The sequence below is a fragment of the Schistocerca gregaria genome, chromosome 2 (genome assembly GCF_023897955.1).
Source record: "Schistocerca gregaria isolate iqSchGreg1 chromosome 2, iqSchGreg1.2, whole genome shotgun sequence".
Taxonomy (NCBI): Eukaryota; Metazoa; Arthropoda; class Insecta; order Orthoptera; family Acrididae; genus Schistocerca; species Schistocerca gregaria.
The window spans coordinates 433,593,441-433,612,749 of NC_064921.1; the positions used below are offsets into that span (position 1 = coordinate 433,593,441).

A 19,309-nucleotide genomic window follows, 5' to 3' on the forward strand; every position below is an offset into this window, starting at 1 on the left:
TGAAAGTAATATGTGCTACAAAGCCTTAATATCCGTATATTCATTTTGAAACACCCTTCAGTTTGATTCTACCATGTATAAACACATGCCATGGAGAAATCCATATTACTACATATGTCATACATCGGTGTGCCTTGTTTTACTTGAAACACTTTGTTCCCATGTCACCTGTAATCATTATGGTAACTAATTAGGATTAGAATTAGAATTCTGTGAGTGGTTCCTTCACACACCATCTTTTTGATGGGTTTCCTGTTTTGTTCCCCATCAATGCCACATTTGGACAAGATATCATAAATGTATAGAATGCATGTGGGCACCTGCTAATCTCTGTGGATATACAAAATACTGATTTTGATGTGATGTATTGAGTGGTCATATTGGTGTTCAGTTGATTGTCCCACAAGGACTACCCTCAACTGACTGAAACAGCATCTGTGAACTGATGGAGAGACGTGCTGCATCTATCCTTCACAGTTTAGTACACATTGTAATTCATACCTTAAGGAGCTGCAGTTCACTTGAGTTTGATTTTATGCTAGTTTTTAGACATTATGTTCACATTTTTTTGTGACGAAATCTTTGCTGACAGCATTTGAAACAAGAAGGGATCAAACTGACATTTCAGTTTGTTAAAAAAAATTGTTTTTGCTTGTTTTAACAGCAGAAAAATCCAACAAGGTATGAAGGGACTTAAGTCCTGTAAAAGTTTGGACTAAATCGGTGTTTAATTTGTATTTTGAAAGGGAAAAACTTAGTTAATTATATTAGCAAATCTGTTGATTAATTTTTTATTTCAGCCTAGTGTGTGTTGAGCAGGTGAAGACTGAATGAAGTATGGAGAAAAAAAAATTTCAATCTTTCAGAAAAATTGAGTGTCACATTAAAGTGGGCGATACCTTATTGTGCTTGAGATGGAAAATTTCAACTCGCATGTACTGCCAGATGCAATGCAAAAATGAGTTGCTTAGTGGGATGGAAAAGTGGGCATATTAATTATATTCTGAAGGCCCAGGAAGACCAATAAATGAATCATAGAAATGACAAAAGGCAATTAAGTGGAAAAAGTGGGTGTGTAACCAGAAGAGATGTTGAAAAATGGAGCAAAGAAAACATTTGGTGGATTCCTAGTGATAAGAAAGGACCTATCTCCAATTTAAACTCTCTTGCAGTTAAAATGACTTCAGTAACTCTTGTCCTTTCTTGTAGTCACTAATCTCCTTGCTTTGGTAAAGGGCGAAAAAAATTATGGAATAGGCAGGATGTGACTGCATGTGAATCTGCTCAGGATCGTAATAAAGTAGCTTACTGGACTTCGTCTCTTATGTTTCAGCCTTTGGCAGACTTGCACTAGTTACATTCCTTTTTTGATAATTTGCAGAAAGTTGTATTTTTTCTCTCTCAACATAATGCATTCAGCACGAAATTTTTTGAGTGCTTTCTACATTAAGTAAGTTTTTATTCTGGAATGTTGCTGCATTATTGTGAATATTTTGGAAATGAACTGTTACAGGTGGTGAACAAGACTGTATTGACAACTTATGGGTTTCCTTCTGCTCAAGTTCTTGGTCTGGGTCAGATGGCTGCTACCGTAGCAGTACTCATTGTTGCACGGAGCATCAATGTGCTATCTTTCCCTCCATTTGATAGAGGCATCTTTCGTAAATTATGGCCACTGCCCCTGATTTACATGGGAAATGTTGTCTTTGGGCTCTATGGGACAAAACAACTTTCCTTGCCAATGCTTACAGTAAGTATAATTTTGTGTGTGTTAAATAGCTGATAGGATCATTATGTCTACAAATTTCATGAAAATACTGAAAATCACAGGTTTTCTTCCAAATGTATAGCAGTAGATCAATCATTATTCTTCAGGCCACGTGATAAGAAAGCTCAAAGTGGACTTTCGCATTACTAGCTTATTGTTATTTTCATATGTACCATAGTGCACAACAAGACGATCTAATTACTCAGGGTCTGTTGCTTAATTGTGCTGTTCCATGATGAAAGAAATGATATATTTCTTATTGTAGGTGACAAAACAGTGGGTGCATCAAAGGTAAAAAATAATACTGCTTTCACATTTCTCTGTGTGCCTGACAATTGTAGCCAGGTAGCAGTAACGTGCAATGCATAGTAATGATTTCTTATTTACTATACACAACTCTCTCTCTCTCTCTCACACAGACACAGACACTGACACTGACACAGACACAGACACAGAGAGAGAGAGAGAGAGAGAGAGAGAGAGAGAGAACTACTATTGTAATGAATATGTTGTGACCATCAGAAATTCTGTGCTCTAATGAGAGTTGGATACAAATTTTGTTGCGTATTACATTGTGACAGTGTGTGAACATAGCTGTTAAACCCAGTATTAATTAATGGTGGTCTGCATTTGATACAGCAGCAATTATTTGGTATGGTAAATGATTCCCTTCGTTCTGTCAGCAAACGAGTATCTGGAGAACTACAAAGTAATGTTAATAGCACAATGTGTATGGTATTTAGTACTATTCATGACTGTTGAGAACAGCATTGTATAAGAATGACTCACCTGAAATTTGTATTGCTTGGTTGATGACCTGGTCATTTAAAAAATTAGTGAAATAATGTTTTCAGTGAAATAAGTCTTAGGTAGGTAAGAATAGGATTTGTGAATGTTGCTTGTGTATTGAAAAATTCGAACTACAGAAAACAGTTTCTTATAGAATTGTTGTTGTGCCATGCACAAATCGATTTTCCATGATTCGATGCATTAACATACAATGAATTATCCTAGACACTATATAGTCTTGTGTAAACTGTTTTGAAAAAAAGAGCCTCTGATCTAAATATCTCTTATTACAGGTTCTGCGACGTTTTTCGATTCTGATGACCATGGTAGGTGAATTTTATTTGCTGGGTGTTAGACCAACTACAGCTGTCCAAATATCTGTTTATACAATGATTCTTGGTGCAATAATTGCTGCAAGCAATGATTTGGCCTTCAGTGCAGAAGGTTACATATCAGTTTTGCTGAATGACTTCTTCACTGCAGCAAATGGTGTTGTGGTGAAACAAAAGCTGGATGCAGCAGAGCTTGGAAAGTATGGACTAATGTTTTATAATTCACTGTTCATGTTACCACCTGCCACTGTGTTTGCATGGGCCACAGGGGAACTGGACAGGGCCATTGCATTTTCTGATTGGGATCAGCCACTTTTTTTGGTGCAGTTTGCTGCCTCGTGTGTGATGGGCTTTGTGTTGACTTATTCTGTTATGCTTTGTACCATGTACAATTCAGCATTGACAACTACAGTTATTGGGTGCCTCAAGAATGTGTGTATTACTTATCTAGGTATGGTAATTGGTGGAGACTATATATTTTCTTGGCTGAATTTCATAGGCATCAACGTCAGTGTTATTGGCAGTCTTGTGTACACCTGGGTGACATTTAGAAGAAAACCAAGACAAGAGCCAAAGTCAAATGCTGCTGTCACAACAGTTGTATGATGAAGACTGAAGTGGTGGTATTCTCAGTGACAGTACGCATCTTACAGTGATACTGAAACTGTGATTTCACTTGACTTGCGTATGTGTGTAACTGCAACTGAACATGTGAAAAAGATCTCAAATTTAGTTCTTTTTGCTCATGTGCGATTCGAGGTGGTGATATGTTTGCTCTGTAGTATATCATAGGTTGAGCATGGTGAGAGAATGCAGAAAAAAGTGCACATTAATTCCAGTATATCAAACTAAACTCTACCCGGTACTTCATACAAGAGGGCAATGATCACAGCATTGACAAATTTTTATGCAATGCTACATAAGTGCTTTGAAAAGCTAGTCTGAAATTCTTCCTAGTGTGGTATATTTTTCTAAACATAATGAATGAAGTCAATAATTGAGATTCTAGTATATACTGTAAGAAGTTCTTACTTTAACAAATGTTAAACAGAATCTGTAAAATTACCATGTGTTAAAATTATTTATGTAAATAGCACATGCAAAATGTGTGTGTGTGTGTGTGTGTGTGTGTGTGTGTGTGTGTGTGTGTGTGTGAATTTCAGACTCTTGGTTATGGCCTGAGTTACAGGAACTAGTTTACATTATTAATGAGCAGAGACTCACGTCGATCCACAAAAATACTTGTCATATGTCATAATAATAATAATCATAATGCCAGTGCAAAAATTAAGATCCTCAATTGTACACATACAGACAGTTGTCATTTGAGTGCAACAAATAGAAATACAGTATTGTGTTGCAAAATCTGGTAAATGAAACTTGCCATTTATTACTGCACTGAAGACACGTGGTGTGGAGTTCCATACACAGTGTTCGGACAGATTTCCGGACATGTGTTAGGTCTGATACCTCTCTCTCTCTCTCTCTCTCTCTCTCTCTCTCTCTCTCTCTCTCTCTCTCTCTCTCTCTCTTTTCCTCTAACTTTGCTGTGATGCACTCTTATGGATCACTCAATTAAATGAGTGTATTGATGATGGTTGTAAAATCTAACTCCAGATATTTGTATATAGATGACTTTCAACTGCTACTTAGAGAGACAGATTTTCAGTTAACAGCAAAGTGTTGCGCAGAGGCCTACCCATGTGTATGGTCGTTGTTTTCCTGCACATTTTGTGACAATGAAATATCAGTTACTTGCTGAAGGTGCTAAGCCTATTGTCAGCTTCACTTCACATATTGTAGAATGACTAGTTTTTATGTGAAAATTGTGCCATTTTTGGAAATGTTTGTGTTAATTATGTGCCATAATCAAACATTTTGTGCTCAGAATGAAGAATGTTACATTTTTTGTGTTTTAGTAGCTGGAGGGTTAATGATTAGAGGTCTTTGGAGATATTCCTTATTAAGTATACCAATAATAAGTTATCGGATGTCTTCTGTAATATAGTTTTTAGCTGACTTTAGTTTGTTACTCGGCATCCTTCAGTTTTAAAATTGTCACCTGCAGAAAGGCTGTTAAGACAATTCTTTAGGTTTGGGCTCTGATGAGACAAGACATTAACATACTTGATGAAACAATTACATCTCCTAGAAACTACATTCCTATGGACTGCTGCAGTAAAAGCCAGAGCACTGATATAAGCAGTTTGTGCCTGTCTTAATCATTTTCAGCCAACTCCTGTTTACTGAAACTCATTCCAGAGTTCTGCCTTTTCCAAGTAAGCTTTCACAATTATATTTAGCAACCCTAAAAGCACAGACATCACTGTTCCAGTCAACATAACAACTAGACCATTTGGTGCTCTCACCTACATTTGTCTGTACCAATTGTTGCATGGGCTCTGGTATGTAGTAATTAGTCCTAATTTTATTCACTTACACAGTATCAAAAACCTCCAGATGCACTTAAATATTGTCAGGCACCATATTAAAATGTTTTGAACCTGTTCTTGGTACATTAAGCAGTTGTACGCATCCAAAGTGCACACTGCCTTTACATGTGACGTTCTACATACAGGATGCAGTGTAATCATTCAGCTGAGATGCCTGATACCCTAGTATGGTTATGCTATGTGACAGTTTGTTTGATCTTTGCAAATATATGAACTTTCAAATAATGCTTACACACACACAACTCATTTTCTACATCTTTTGTGCTATGGCACACTGACTGCTTCACTTGAGTGTCAACTAACTGCTGTTTATCACATACCTTTATGAAATTTGCAACAAAAACATTACCATGACCATGGTTACCAACAGTGTGATGTTAAAGATTCCCATTGTATCACAGGAATTCGTAAAGTGGTATGTCCTCCTCCTCCTCCTCCTCCTCCATGTAGCAAGATAACGGTGGTACTATGCACAAGCTGAAGCCAGTTTAATTGGCATGATGGTAAGAATTGACACACCTTCCAAGGTTCCATGAAAAGGCGTGCTTCTGTGGCTCTCTCTGTGTACTTTTCTGCCAAACCATCAATTTGTGGCATTTATTATTTCACTAGAAATGCATTTATCATGCAGTGTTGCATGAACACTCAAATTTGATGTGTTTAAGCAGTTATTATGCCCATGTTCCATATGTGAATGGATCAGGAACAACCCCTAATGTATCATACAAAGGGAAGTACCCTCTGCCATGCACTCTAGTGACTTGCAAAGTATAGATGTAAATGTAGAATATGCTTGCTGTAATTTTTTCCACTCAGTTAGTAGCAAACACCTTACTTTTAAATTGTAAACAGTTCTAAAAGGTAAACAGACTGTGCAGGCGTGTACTGGCTGAAGTGGGTAGAACACCTCTTATATAGTAATGGAAAAGCAATCAAAGCAGTTGCCTCAAAGCTTGAGAACTTCTCAATAAATAATGTCTTGGGAGACTCGCATATACAAGTCACTTGTTTTTTTGTGTGTGTGTGTGTGTGTGTGTGTGTGTGTGTGTGTGTGTGTGTGTGTGTGTGTGTGTCTCCTGCACTCTGAGGAGGACATCAGGCTGTGATATCTTGCACAGGAGGCAATACCCTAGATCATGAACATATAAATTTAAGGATGAATAATATTGATGCAAGCTAACAGAAGTGATACCTAATAAAACTTAAAACTATCAGGAAGAATAAATTTAATTTGAGCTCTTGATTTGACACCATTAGCAAAGACTGATAAAATGTCATTGAACCTTTTGTAGGTTAGTGGATAGTTTTTTGGTTATTGGTGCAGAAGGCTTTGATTTTATTCCCCAGAGACAGTTTACAACAGACAAAATTACCCATAGAAAACCTAAAGGGTACACAACTTCCTTTAAGGGAAAGGTTATCACTGATTATGAAGGTAACCGGAGAAATCAAAATGTTGTTAGTTAAAATACCATACTATCCTTAGTGTGCAGGCAGCACTGATTACTGAATGTTAACATGCGTTCTGGAATTACTGAAAATTTAGCTAATTGCCTGTATAAAGGAAATTGTCATAAATATACAGGGTGAACACAGTCTTGCCATGATTATAAAAATTTATGGCCGAATAACTGTTTGAGATAAGTTACATTTGATGCCATTACATAGGTTAATGTTACTAGTTTTTGAAGCCCACTTACGTTAGTAAACCTCGATGTGTGCTCCCTTGGTAGGTCGGAGAATGTCGCGGCGGATTCCAGTACCCACAGCAGCTTTTATCCTAGCCTTCAGTTCATTATCAGCAACTGCTGTGACGAAGACTGTCCTTCATATAGCCCCAGAAAAAAGTCAATGGGCGTAATGTTTGTAGAGCATGGTGGCTAGGGTGTTAAACTGTTCCTTCCAATCCACCAATCTCGACATCACTCCCCTCTCCAGACATTACGCCTCTTGACTTTTTTTTCCTGGGGCTATATCTAGGACAGAGTTTTCGTCACACCAGCTGCTGATGTCGACGAACTGAAGGCTAGGATAAAAGCTGCTTTCCAGAAATCTAGGAATGTGGAATCTGCCCTTTGTCCTTCATCCAGTGTCAGCAGGATGTCGTGCAAGAAAAGAGCAAATGGAGTTTCGCATGAGTGATGTTTTCTAAATCGATGATGATTTGTGGACAGATTTTCTGTCTCAAGGAAATATATTCGAACTCAGAATATATTCAAGAATTCTGCAGCAAACTGACATTAAGGATATTGCTCTTTATGTGGGTCCATTCTTTTATGCTTCTTACGTATGGGAGACACCTGCCAATTTTTTCCATCCATTTGGAACTTTTCCTTGGGTGAGAGATTTGAGATACATGCAAGCTAAGGGGCAAGTGCCGCAGTGCATTTTTTTGTGAAACTGAACTGGTATTCCATCCAGATCTGGCAACTTACTTTTCAGCTCTTTCAGTTGCTTCTCTATGCAAGGGGAGCCTATTATTGTGATTACTGTGTTCTCTCCATACAGCATATGTGACAGTCAAATAAAAATATGTTTGCAAGATACTCCTGTGTGAATGATTTCCTGAAAGCAATCATATAAGAGGTCATCAGTTTTCTTTTTTATTCTCCTGTATGATTCTTGTCAGTAACTTCGAGGCATGAGTTCTTTAGTGGATTGTGTGATACTTCTGACACTTATCGACTCAGCTGCAGTTGTGTTATATACAGCAAAATTCTGGTGTCTCCTGGTTCAACCAAGACAGTCACCTGCTTCATGCTACACATACTAGAAAACTCTGCAGATTATGGTTGAAGTTTGAGGTAAATGTACTGCAGTGTTCTGCAGCACTAGGATTCAGGTTTGATAGGAATCTAACATCAGATGAGCTATTCAAATGATCCAGCTGCACCACTTCTCCTCTTGAGTCTCACTAACAGGGATGGGTTTGCCTGCAGGCCCAAATGCACTAGTAAGAGTTCACAAGTCGACATGCATTCGGATAGGTATTCTTGATGGCATTGCAGTTCTGGCTGTACTCCATTGAGAATATAAAAACAGATAATCTCAGAAGGTGAGGCAGATTGAGAGGTGGGTTCTATCCATGTTCCAAACACTAAAAAAAGTTTACAGAAAAAATTACTCCTCAAATACTACTGCGAGAATAGGACTATGCATTTCTAGGCTGAGATCAGTCATTGCTAGTAAAGACACTTTACCATTACACCAAAGAAAATACTCACTAAAAATGGGAAATTTAGGATGGAATAATGGCAGTATATCAGAAGGATAGATTGAGATTGCATCAGCCAAAAAGCCCATGTAACTCGTCACAGTTCGCTCCTCCATTAACCTCAACCTTGTATCATTATTTCCCAAATCCCTCAATATGCAAGCTAACATTAAATCTGCAGAAAGAACTACAATCCACCATCTAAAAACTGAGCTCAGTCTTATAATCCTACATTCTGGCAGATTGCAGCACTGTGGTTTTCAAAGGAAAGGTTTATCTGCCAGCAGGACTCTGGCAGTTGTCAGATTTGTCCACCTAAAAACTCTGCCACAGTGACTCCATTCCAGAAATCAAACAGGATCTCGAGCCTCTCCTCAAATCCTGAGTCTCCTCCTTGGTCACCATGACTAGTTACACTCTCACCCATAATTACTTCTCCTTTGAAGGCATCACCTGCAAACAAATCAATGGTATGGCAGTGGGCACCTGCATGCCCCATCCTATGCCAACCTATTCATGGGCCATTCAGAGGAATCCTTCCTAACCACCCAGAATTCCAAACTGCTCACCTAATTAAGATCATTGATATCTTTGTGATCTGGATTGAGGCTGAGGACAGTCTATCCACATTCCTCCAGAACCTGGACACCACCTCCATTTGCTTGACCTGGTCCTCCTCAACCCAACAAGATACCTTCGTCAATGTTGCCCTCCAACCCAAAGATGGTTACTTGAGTACCTTTGTTCACATCAAACCTACCAACCACAGCAATACCTCCACTTCAGCAGCTGTCATCCATTCTGTACCAAGAAGTCCCTCCCCCATATAGCCTAGTCGCCAGTGGTCGTCACATCTCTGATAATGAACAGTGCCTCTTGAACTGTACCAATGGCCTCATTGAGTATTCTGCAGATGAAAACCTTGTACAGAAACAGATCTCGTGCCTTCCCTCTCAAGTCACCCACCACCTCCTTAGGTCCCACCATACAGCCCCATAGGAGCATTTCCCTCGTGATTCAGTAGCACACCCAGGACTGGAGCTGCTGAATCACATTCTCCACCAATGTTTCGTACCCTGAAATGGAGAATATTCTACCCACTATCCTTCCAACCCCTCCCACAGTGGTATTCCACTGCCCACCAAACCTTCACAATATCCTCATTCTTTCTTAAACAACTCTTGCTGCCCATCAAACCTTCGCAATATCCTCTTACACAACTCTTGCTCCCAAACCCTTGCCTCTTGGCTCAAATGGTTCAAATGTCTCTGAGCACTATGGGACTTAACAACTGAGGTCATCAGTCCCCTAGAACTCAGAACTACTTAAACCTAACTAACCAAAGGACATCACACACATCCATGCCCGAGGCAGGATTCAAGCCTGCGACCGTAGCGGCCGTGCAGTTCCAGACTGAAGCGCCTAGAACTGGTCAACCACACCGGCCGGCCCTCTTGGCTCACATCCCTGTTATAGACCTGTCTCATACACACCACCACCACCACCACCACAACCACCACCTACTTCAGTCCAGTCACAAGCATCACCTATCCCATCAAAGGCAGGGCTACCTGTGACAGCAGGCATGTGTTCTAAAACCTAAACTGCAATCACTGTGCTGTTTTGTGTGTGAATGACAACATACAAGCTGTTTGCAGGAATGGTCACTAACAAATTGCCAGCAAGGAACTGCTGGACCACCCAGGTGCTGAGCACACCACCCAACGCAGCGTTCATCACTTATATGACTGTATCACAACCTGTGCCCTCTGGATCCTTCCCACTAATGCTACCTTCTCTGAACTGCACAGATGTAAACTCCCCTGTAACCCTCCTGGCCTCAATTTTCATTAGTCATTGCTCTTCACCTACCTGTCACCTTCCCTGTTACCACTCCAGCCCTACACAGCCTTCTGTTTCACCAATGCACCCAGTCTCTTTCTCTCTCTCCTCCCATACCCCTTCTGTCTAACCTGTTAGTAGATGCTCTACTTATCTCCCCGGGCCATCCCTCTGATCCCTTTTTGTTGTGTGTTTGTGACTGATCTTCACTATATTGTCATTACTAAATAAGGTTGTTTATATCTCACAAAGTAGAATATATTGAGTAGTTTGAAGCGATGTTTATTAATAAGATCACATGTGGCAGTTGGTCTGAACATAATTTAAATAAACAACTGCTACAATGAGCAGCCTCCTGTTTTCAGCACAAAAATTGCAAAAAAATTACGTTTAACTGTCTTCATGTTAGGAAAGTTAGGCATGATCATTTGTTTGACAGATGAATGGGATAAAGCGTACATACCTCAGAGGAAATTCATTAAGGTGCCTCTAGTTTCGAAAGAAAGTCTAAATGTGCTTGGTTTTAGATTAGATATATCAGGAATTTTTGACATTAGATAAATATTGCTAAAGTCTATTTCCTTGACACACAGATCATGGCTTCTACATGTATATTGGGCAAACCTTTGTGAAGTGCATGGCAGAGGGTACTTTGCATGATACTGCATGTTAGTTTTTTTCTGTTCTTCTCGTGCAGACTGGGAAAAATGACTCCTCAAGTGCCTATTTGTGTGATGTAATTATTCCTGTCTTTTCTGCACAGCCCCTACAGAAGTGATACGTATGTGAGCTGAAGAATATTTCTAGATTAGTCACCTGATATTAGTGTTTCAAACTTTGTAAGCAGGGTCTCAAAACAGGATAATTGGCTTCTTATCTTAATATGTCTGCCAATTCGGAGGGCTTGTTAAATTTTTCTCTCGAGACCACCTCAAAGACTGTACTGCGATCATGAAAGTAACTGCATAACAAATTATAGATAGATTTCTTACTGATTGGAAATTTAATCATTCTGTTATTATGTATTGTTTTTTGTATATTTTGACTCTCTCTCTCTCTCTCTCTCTCTCTCTCTCTCTCTCTCTCTGTGTGTGTGTGTGTGTGTGTGTGTGTGTGTGTGTGTGTGTGTGTGTGTGTGTGTGTGTGTGTAAACAGATCTGTTGCCAAAGAAGTGTAGCTGGAGAACTGAAAGATAAATAGGAAGGAAAAAAGAAATGCATGTCAACATACTGTTTTATAGTTTCCATAATTTTAGTTACATAGTGTCCATTAGTTAGCTGTAGTGAAAAGATACACCCTTACATGAAACTTAAGTCTCAAGCAACTAAAGTGAAATTACTGTGAGTGTGAGATGTAATTAAGAAAAAGTTGTACATGTACAAAATTATTTGTCAGTAATATAAAAAAAATGTCAAACATTATTTGGACTGCTCTTGCTGTGGGTCCATAATTTTTTAGTGTAAATTGTTAGTTCTTATCATGTTAGGCCATGTGTTAATACTGTAACACCCAAATGAATGGGAAAATAAGTGTGGTTTTTAATTTCCTTGGCTTAATTGTGATATGATCAGTATTTTATGTTTATTTTCAGCATTTCAGAGAAAAACAGGCAATATGTGACTGTTCACTGCTTGGTTGGTAAGAAGTTTGATAATATTTGTGTACACAAGTGGACTTTAAGACTTTATTTCCTAACATCTGAATATTATGCCAAAGTTAATTTTATTCTCTGCTGATTTATTATCAGCTGTGCAAAGTACAATTGTGCACTCAAAATAAAACAATTCTTTTAAATATTCTGGAGTATCTTTATTTATCATTAGATTTTAAAAAGCCTAGGGTTCACTCATTACCATAAAGGGAGATCAAATATATGTTTCAGAAATACAATCTACAGACTGTGAAAAATGGTTTATTGTATTGTGTAGTGTGTTTTCATGTGTGTATCAGTAGTTGATTGTGAAACACATAATTGTGGTATTTTTATGCTGACACAAAGTAGATATATAAAACTACATGTAGCTGTATTACAAGCATGGCTCAGCAAGTAAACCCGCCAGATTACATATCTGGATTAGATAGAAGAAATTCATAAAAAATCAAATTAAGAGAATTCTGCAATTGAAAATGCCAGATCAACCAAAAATAAGAGCAAGAAGAAAGACATGTAAAGTCTACACCCTTTGTACTGTATATAGGGAAATGTTTTTTAAAAAATTGCAAGAGTAATGAGCATAAAGTGAATGCGAGCTTCCATCTAATGGCAAAGATAGCAGCTCGGTTGGGACCTATGAAGGATGATCACTTTTTCAAAGAGTGGGTAGGTATGAAATTCCTTGAGTGTGATAAAAGGTACACACTGTATAAGAATGTTACATTGAACACTAGTGATATACTTGCCTTAGACAGTCCAATAAATCTGCAGTAGCTCAACATTCCCACTGGCCATTCCATGGGTTACAGGAAAGTGTCTGGCCACAGCCACAACCCACTGGGATTCAGTTGTCAAGTAAGCTGTGAAAATACAATTAGCAGACAAGTCGTTCAACTGAGATGAGGGTTTCTAGCTCCAGAAATCACGGAAAACCTTCATTTCCATCTGCACTGTCAAATGAAATTTTAAGTTTCTACTGCCTGGCATTCCAACATATGCCATCCATAATATACTTTGTAGGAACTAGATTCGCTGCACTCTGTGCTTGCTTTGTATTATTTGTAGGTGCATAACATTCTTTCCAGTGGCACTTTGGGAATAGCTGGAAGGTTGTCGGCCTAAATATTTGAACAATAATTAACAATCTCCTAGAAGCATGCCCAGAAGATACTATTCCAAGAATATAAATTGTTATATTCTAATTTTTATATTGACTTAATTCTATTTATTTTATTTACATTGTGATCTTGTGGGCTTTTAGCCCAATAGACTTAGTAATGTGGAATCAATGTAAATGTTATGGATCCACCTTAATGTAAAACATTTTGGTACACTATAGCATCAAAAAAGTTTTCCCATCAATGGATTTCTAATTCTCAAGTCTCACAGCAACTAGCTTAATGTAATGTTGTCACTGCCTATTGTGAGTAGTGTTTTCAGTCCCATTCTATAGGTAAAATTGTTGAACTTAACAATATTCAGTTCTCTTAAAATATTAGGCTGGTCACTGAAAACTTTTGAAAATGTCTTCTAGAAATATTGAACTTTCCTAACAATGGTCAAAGAGGTTTCCCAATGTCAGTGACTCATTAGTAACAGAGCCATTGAATCAACGGTACAATGAAAATAGTGTGACTACTCACTGATAAATTCATGCAGCCATAGGCAGTAAGTCAGTAACCACTGAGAAAGTGGAATGTCCATTTGTATGTATAAATAACTGTACAGATTCAAGATGGAACATAGCATATTGAATTTTTCTCTGTGATTAGCAAGTAATGTATTAAAAAGGTTTTACCTTTTTACCATCATATTGGGGTCAGGTAGTTGGAGTAAACAGATAAGCAGTTTGTCACAGGAGATCTAACGAGGTAAAGCATGCTTCCTACTTCATAACCATCACCACACCACAGCAATGGGAAGTATTAAGCAGTGGTGGCAGATGTGATACAGCAAATTTTGGTGTGTGTGTGTGTGTGTGTGTGTGTGTGTGTGTGTGTGTGTGTGTGTGTGTGTGTGTGTATATAACAACATGCTGTACTTTCTTCTGTTGGTACAAATACTTCGTGCAAGTAGTGTTAATACTGAGATGTTTAATGTCTGGCGAAGGCTGCAGTGACTGTATCATCTCTGGGTGACGCATGATCTCTGTTTCCCTAGTCACACATGTTCATTGTTTACGGTAATCAGTAACTGCAAAAAAGTTGTTCAGTATTGAGGCTTTGGTAAAGTTATATTGAATTACCACAGTATTAACTAATATGGCCACTCCAGCCAGCTCTTGAACAATCAACACATTTAGTTGTTCAGTATTGAGGCTTTGGTAAAGTTATATTGAATTACCACAGTATTAACTAATATGGCCACTCCGGCCGGCTCTTGAACAATCAACACATTTAGTTGGTACTCTAAGATCAAACAGAAAACTGAATCCTCAAGATGTTCTACAGGCAAAACTGAAGAAGGGGGAACACAAAGCAAAGTTCCACAGGTGTAGTAGTACTGAAAGGGAAAGATAAGAAGGATGTTCTTATGCTGAGTGCTGTTCATGGAGAAGTAGTAGTTCAAACCAGGAAGGACACACAGAAAAAACCAGAAATGATAATTGACTATAATCAGTCAGTCTTTTATAGATCTTTCTGACCAAATGAAGTCGTTCTCGCATTGTTTAAGGTGGGATATGAAGTGGTATAAGAAGCTTGCAATTGAATTGTTGACAGGATCAGCACTGGTAAGTGCTCATTTGATTTACTGATACATCAACAAGGTGATCTCAAATCACAGAATTCAAAGAGGAAGTGACTTTGAGACTACTCCATACAGAAGATGCCGATGAGGCTGAGACATCTCTTACCAAAACCAAAGCGTCACATGCAGATTGTGCACTTGTGAACATGGGTGCAGCCTGATATAGGTGTATAGTGTGCTAAAAAAAAAAATAAGAATGACTTTGTACGAGAGCAAGTTGTCAAGAAATGCAAACTAACAAACTAACTGCTTGAAAATGTAAAAATTGTGACTCATATTTTTGTGTTGTGTTTTTTCATAAAGCACAGTGCATACAGGTTAGAGAAACAGTGGGATGACCCAAATCTTTCACTTTCATTGTTGTTGCAATTAGAGTTGAAGAATGAAAATAAAATTGCATTGATTTGCAATCTACTGTGTAAGTAATATGTCAAACTAAATAATAAGTAAATAATAAAAAGAAAATGTCAATAACTACTCTTGAGCTGTTGAAAACTGTAGGCCACGAATATGATTTGTTACTGAAGTCATAACCTACTATAACACCAAGTCACAGCACGCACCTGTGAGTTACAGCTGCACCTCGGAGCTTTAAACGGAAAAGTGTCCAAGTTGTATTTACTTCATGTGGCTTGAAAACACATCCTGTGAGTTATATTTAACTCACGTGGTAGTCAATGTGCTAAACAGCACAATGTATGCCAATTTCCCCACACGAATTCTTCCTCCTCATCTGGATAAGAATGCTTATGTGGTATCAACATGATGGATGTCCAGCACATATTGCCTCATGTGCATGTCATCTTCTGAACCGAAGGTATCCTGCCAGATGGATTGGTTGAGGAGGCCTTCTAGGTCTCCTGATTTAAATCCTCTGGACATTTTTCTTTGGGGATGCATTAAAGAAGTTTTCCATAGCGATATTCCAGCAACACCAGAGGACATGCAGGGATGTATCGTGCTTGATTGTAATCCTCTTCAGCAGGCAACACTGGAAGCAGTAAATAATTCTTTCACTCAATGAGTGCACCATTGTATTGGTGTCCTGGGTCACGACTTTGAGCACCTTTGAATGTTCCACTCCTGGGCAATGGTATAGGAGAGTCAGTAAATTTTGGTTATGTTTTTATTAGGTTTTCATTTGTTTTCCGATGACTCCAGCAAGTGGAAGAGTTTGCGATCCCGGGCTCAAAGTCAAAGTTGTGTTATGTAATTGATAAAGTTGTTTCGGTGAATGGTGCACTGTGATACATTTTTGAATAGGTCTTTAGGAGAGGAAATGAATTAACAAATAAAAAGTACAGGGTGTCATTTAAAAAGTCATACCACTGTTCATATCTTTGAGAGAGAGGGGGGGGGGGGGGGGGGGGGGGGGGGGGGAAAGCTACAATGAAGGCAATCGTGCTGATTGATGTCCCCCTGATGGCTAAAGAAAATTTGCTTGAAACATTTTGTAATTTGCATCTGGACAAAGCTATTTAGGGTGGTCAAGGTAAGTGGGACAACCTGTATAGTGGCTTAAAAAGAGGTAAGACATTAACAAAATTGGTGTAATAGATGTAGTTGAATTAAATCAGATTTTAATGAGGGAATTACAGTAGGTAATGACATTGTTACTCATTAAATGAGTTTCTGCTTTTTTGGTAGATAAGATATAAAATGAAAAGTAGTGCAATATTTATTCACTCAGTGAAAAATCTGTTCATTAGCATGAACCCAAAAGCATCACAAATGAGTGCACAAATTGAGTGGTATGAAGAGAATAAATCTGTGGGTTATTTGCAATGGTAAGGAATCTGTTAATCAGCTCCTGCATAAAACTCTCTACTGTAAGTTGAAGTTGGTGTACACTTTCAGCATGCTTAAGATGTCAATAGTGTGTGCTTCGCAAATGAAGTGAAAGGTGTAGCTGTTCCAGAAGCTGCCATCTTGGCCTAATTAGCTGTTCTGAACATCTGCACAAACTTGATTTCAGAAACTTCAGAAATTATTAAGAACAGCCTAATAGAAAACGGGCCCATGAGCTTTTATGTAAACTAGAGTTCATGTTGACTTTGTTTTATCTTCAGTGACAAGATTTTTGTGCTAGATGAATGGTTGGCCATTAAAACTGCCCATCAGCTGACTTTGAGCATAAATTTTTTAGCTCTTGTCTAGTAATTAGACAGAATGATCTATTATAGATGGTACAACAACAGTTTTGCTTTGCTCTTGGAAGGAAGGAAGGAAGGAAGAAGTAGTGGAAATGCTGGCCAGAGTGACAGAGCAGTTCTAGGAACTACAGTCTGGAACCACGCAACTGCTACGGTCGCAGGCTCAAATCCTGCTTTGCGCATGGATATGTGTGACGTCCTTAGGTTAGTTAGATTTATGTAGCTCTAAGTTCTATGGGACTGATGACCTCAGATGTTGAGTCCCATAGTACTCAGAGCCATTTGAGAGTGGAAATGATACATGAGCAACGTCCAAAAATGTGCTTTGCCTTAGAAATGGACAATAAAGCAGTTAACTTTTGGATTTGACTGCAACAAGGTAGGGAGGAAGGGGTACTTCTGGCTGGCATAGTATACATGCTTAGACAGTATTATTGGAGCAACATCATGCTACCCATCCAAACAAAAGAACACACTTTATGTGCACCAGAGCCCAGAAACTTGACCCCCAAGAAAGAGGAATTACGAAGAGAAACAGTTGTACTAATAATGTGGGTACAGCCAATGAGTATAGGACACAAGATGGTATGCATATGTTTGGTAACATTAAAACAAGTTTTTCAGTACAAGTAAGGAGAATAACACGATTGAAGTTAAGAAGGAATTCGGGTCTTTGACATACATAGTGTATGTTGGAAAGAATTGCTAAGTTCTTTCCAAAAATCCATTACCATAACAATTCAAAATGATGGGCAAATGCCACATAGATTAAACCAAAACTGCGACAAAGCGAAATAAATCCAAGATTTCTGGGATGTACATCAAATGCAGATTGTGATAGGTATTACATAGGACAGACGTGGTGAAATTTCGAAATTGGGTACAAGGAACACTGTGGTCACAGTAATTGAACATCTAACACTTGAGTGATGAGAGAGAGAGGAGCTGACAGTATTTGAACATACAAATAGCGTGAACAAATGGGTGAAAAATTTCCAATATGATCCACCAAACAGCTTGTAGATCTATTCCAAAACTGATTTGAAACTTCCTGGCAAATTAAAACTGTGTGCCGGACCAAGACTTGAACTCGGGACCTTGCCTTTCGTGGGCAAGTGCTCCACTGACTGAGCTACCCAGGCATGACTCATGACCCAGCCTCTCACTGTGAAAATGACTCTAGACTTGGTGATGCTAGACTCAGTGAGACTAGTGTTGTAAAGAGTTTTCCAAAAATCTTAAGATTAAGGGGAAGTACCTGACATATCACATACAGTGTACATGGTGTCAGTTATTTGTGTTCAGGGAAAGCCTTTAAGGGAGCAGGTACTGTCACGTGTCCTAACTGGCCCAGTGAAGTGCAGCCAAAAATTCTTAGTAGTCCTTACCTAAATGTGTCAGGCTACTTGGACTGGATTGGTTAGAAAAGCAGAGGGCAATATTGGATTTTGCCCATAAGTAGTTAATTTTGCCAAACCCAGGCCGTATAATAGAAATTTTGTTCTTTGGAAGTGGGACAAATGGAGAAAGAAGGAAAAACCAGTTGTTGACTAATCAAACTTCTGTAAAAAGGCAACTGTAGGTAGAACTAAAGAAAATAAATAATGAAGATTGAGGATAAGGAATTTTACCAGAAGATAATAGAGAAGGTTCTAAGACATGAACTCTTCGGTAGACAAGAAAAAGAGTAGGTAAGACATATTTATGCGATATAAAAAAGGTATGCTGAGATCAACCTGGGACTATCCAGAGTTATGAGTGTCAATAGAATATTAGAGATGAATCCTTTCCTTGTGAAACCTTACACGATAGCCTCAGCACTGAAAGAACCCACTACCAAGGAAATTAAGTTGTTAATACAAGGAACAATAGAATGCTCAGATAGTCTGTAAAACAGTTGTCTTATTGCTGAAAAAACTCTGCGGTGAGATATAGCTTGTCTTGATTCGTGCAGACTAAACAAGTGCAAAAGAGCCCTTGTAATTAGAGCCCCAAAATTTTGAGGTACCACATAATTTTATGATAAAACTTGAATAAAAATAATTTTTCATATGTTGTCTGCAAGTACGTTTTTAGCTTTTGAATGTGTTAGATATTGAACTTTACTTCCATATACAATACAGGTAAAACTTAGGGTTTTTGTTCATGGTGTACAGAAATGACTTTGGCCTCAGACTGGTAATATTTTTCTGTTACAAATGGACAAGTACCATTAGGTTTAGAGGATAGCACTTGCTCTTTCTTTAACATTTCACTAATTGGGACTGCTTGACAATCAGTTGTACAGCGCATACCATCCTCGTGTTGCCCTTACTGTTGTGACTACTCAACGAAAGTGGTCGTAAATACAGTATAC

General features: G+C 38.4%; 1 protein-coding gene across 3 annotated transcripts in view; it reads left to right on the top strand.

The window, feature by feature from the left end:
• Positions 1-12,195, top strand: part of LOC126324835 (UDP-sugar transporter UST74c-like) — a 122,699-nt gene extending 110,504 nt beyond the window's left edge. For all 3 annotated transcript variants that reach the window (XM_049995123.1, XM_049995121.1, XM_049995122.1), the window contains exons 4-6: positions 1,514-1,750; positions 2,851-3,089; positions 11,990-12,195. In XM_049995123.1, coding sequence (XP_049851080.1) covers positions 1,514-1,750; positions 2,851-3,089; positions 11,990-12,134 — 621 coding nt within the window. In that variant the 3' untranslated portion in view covers positions 12,135-12,195. The remainder of the gene's footprint in view (positions 1-1,513; positions 1,751-2,850; positions 3,090-11,989) is intronic.
• Positions 12,196-19,309: the final 7,114 nt, after the last annotated feature.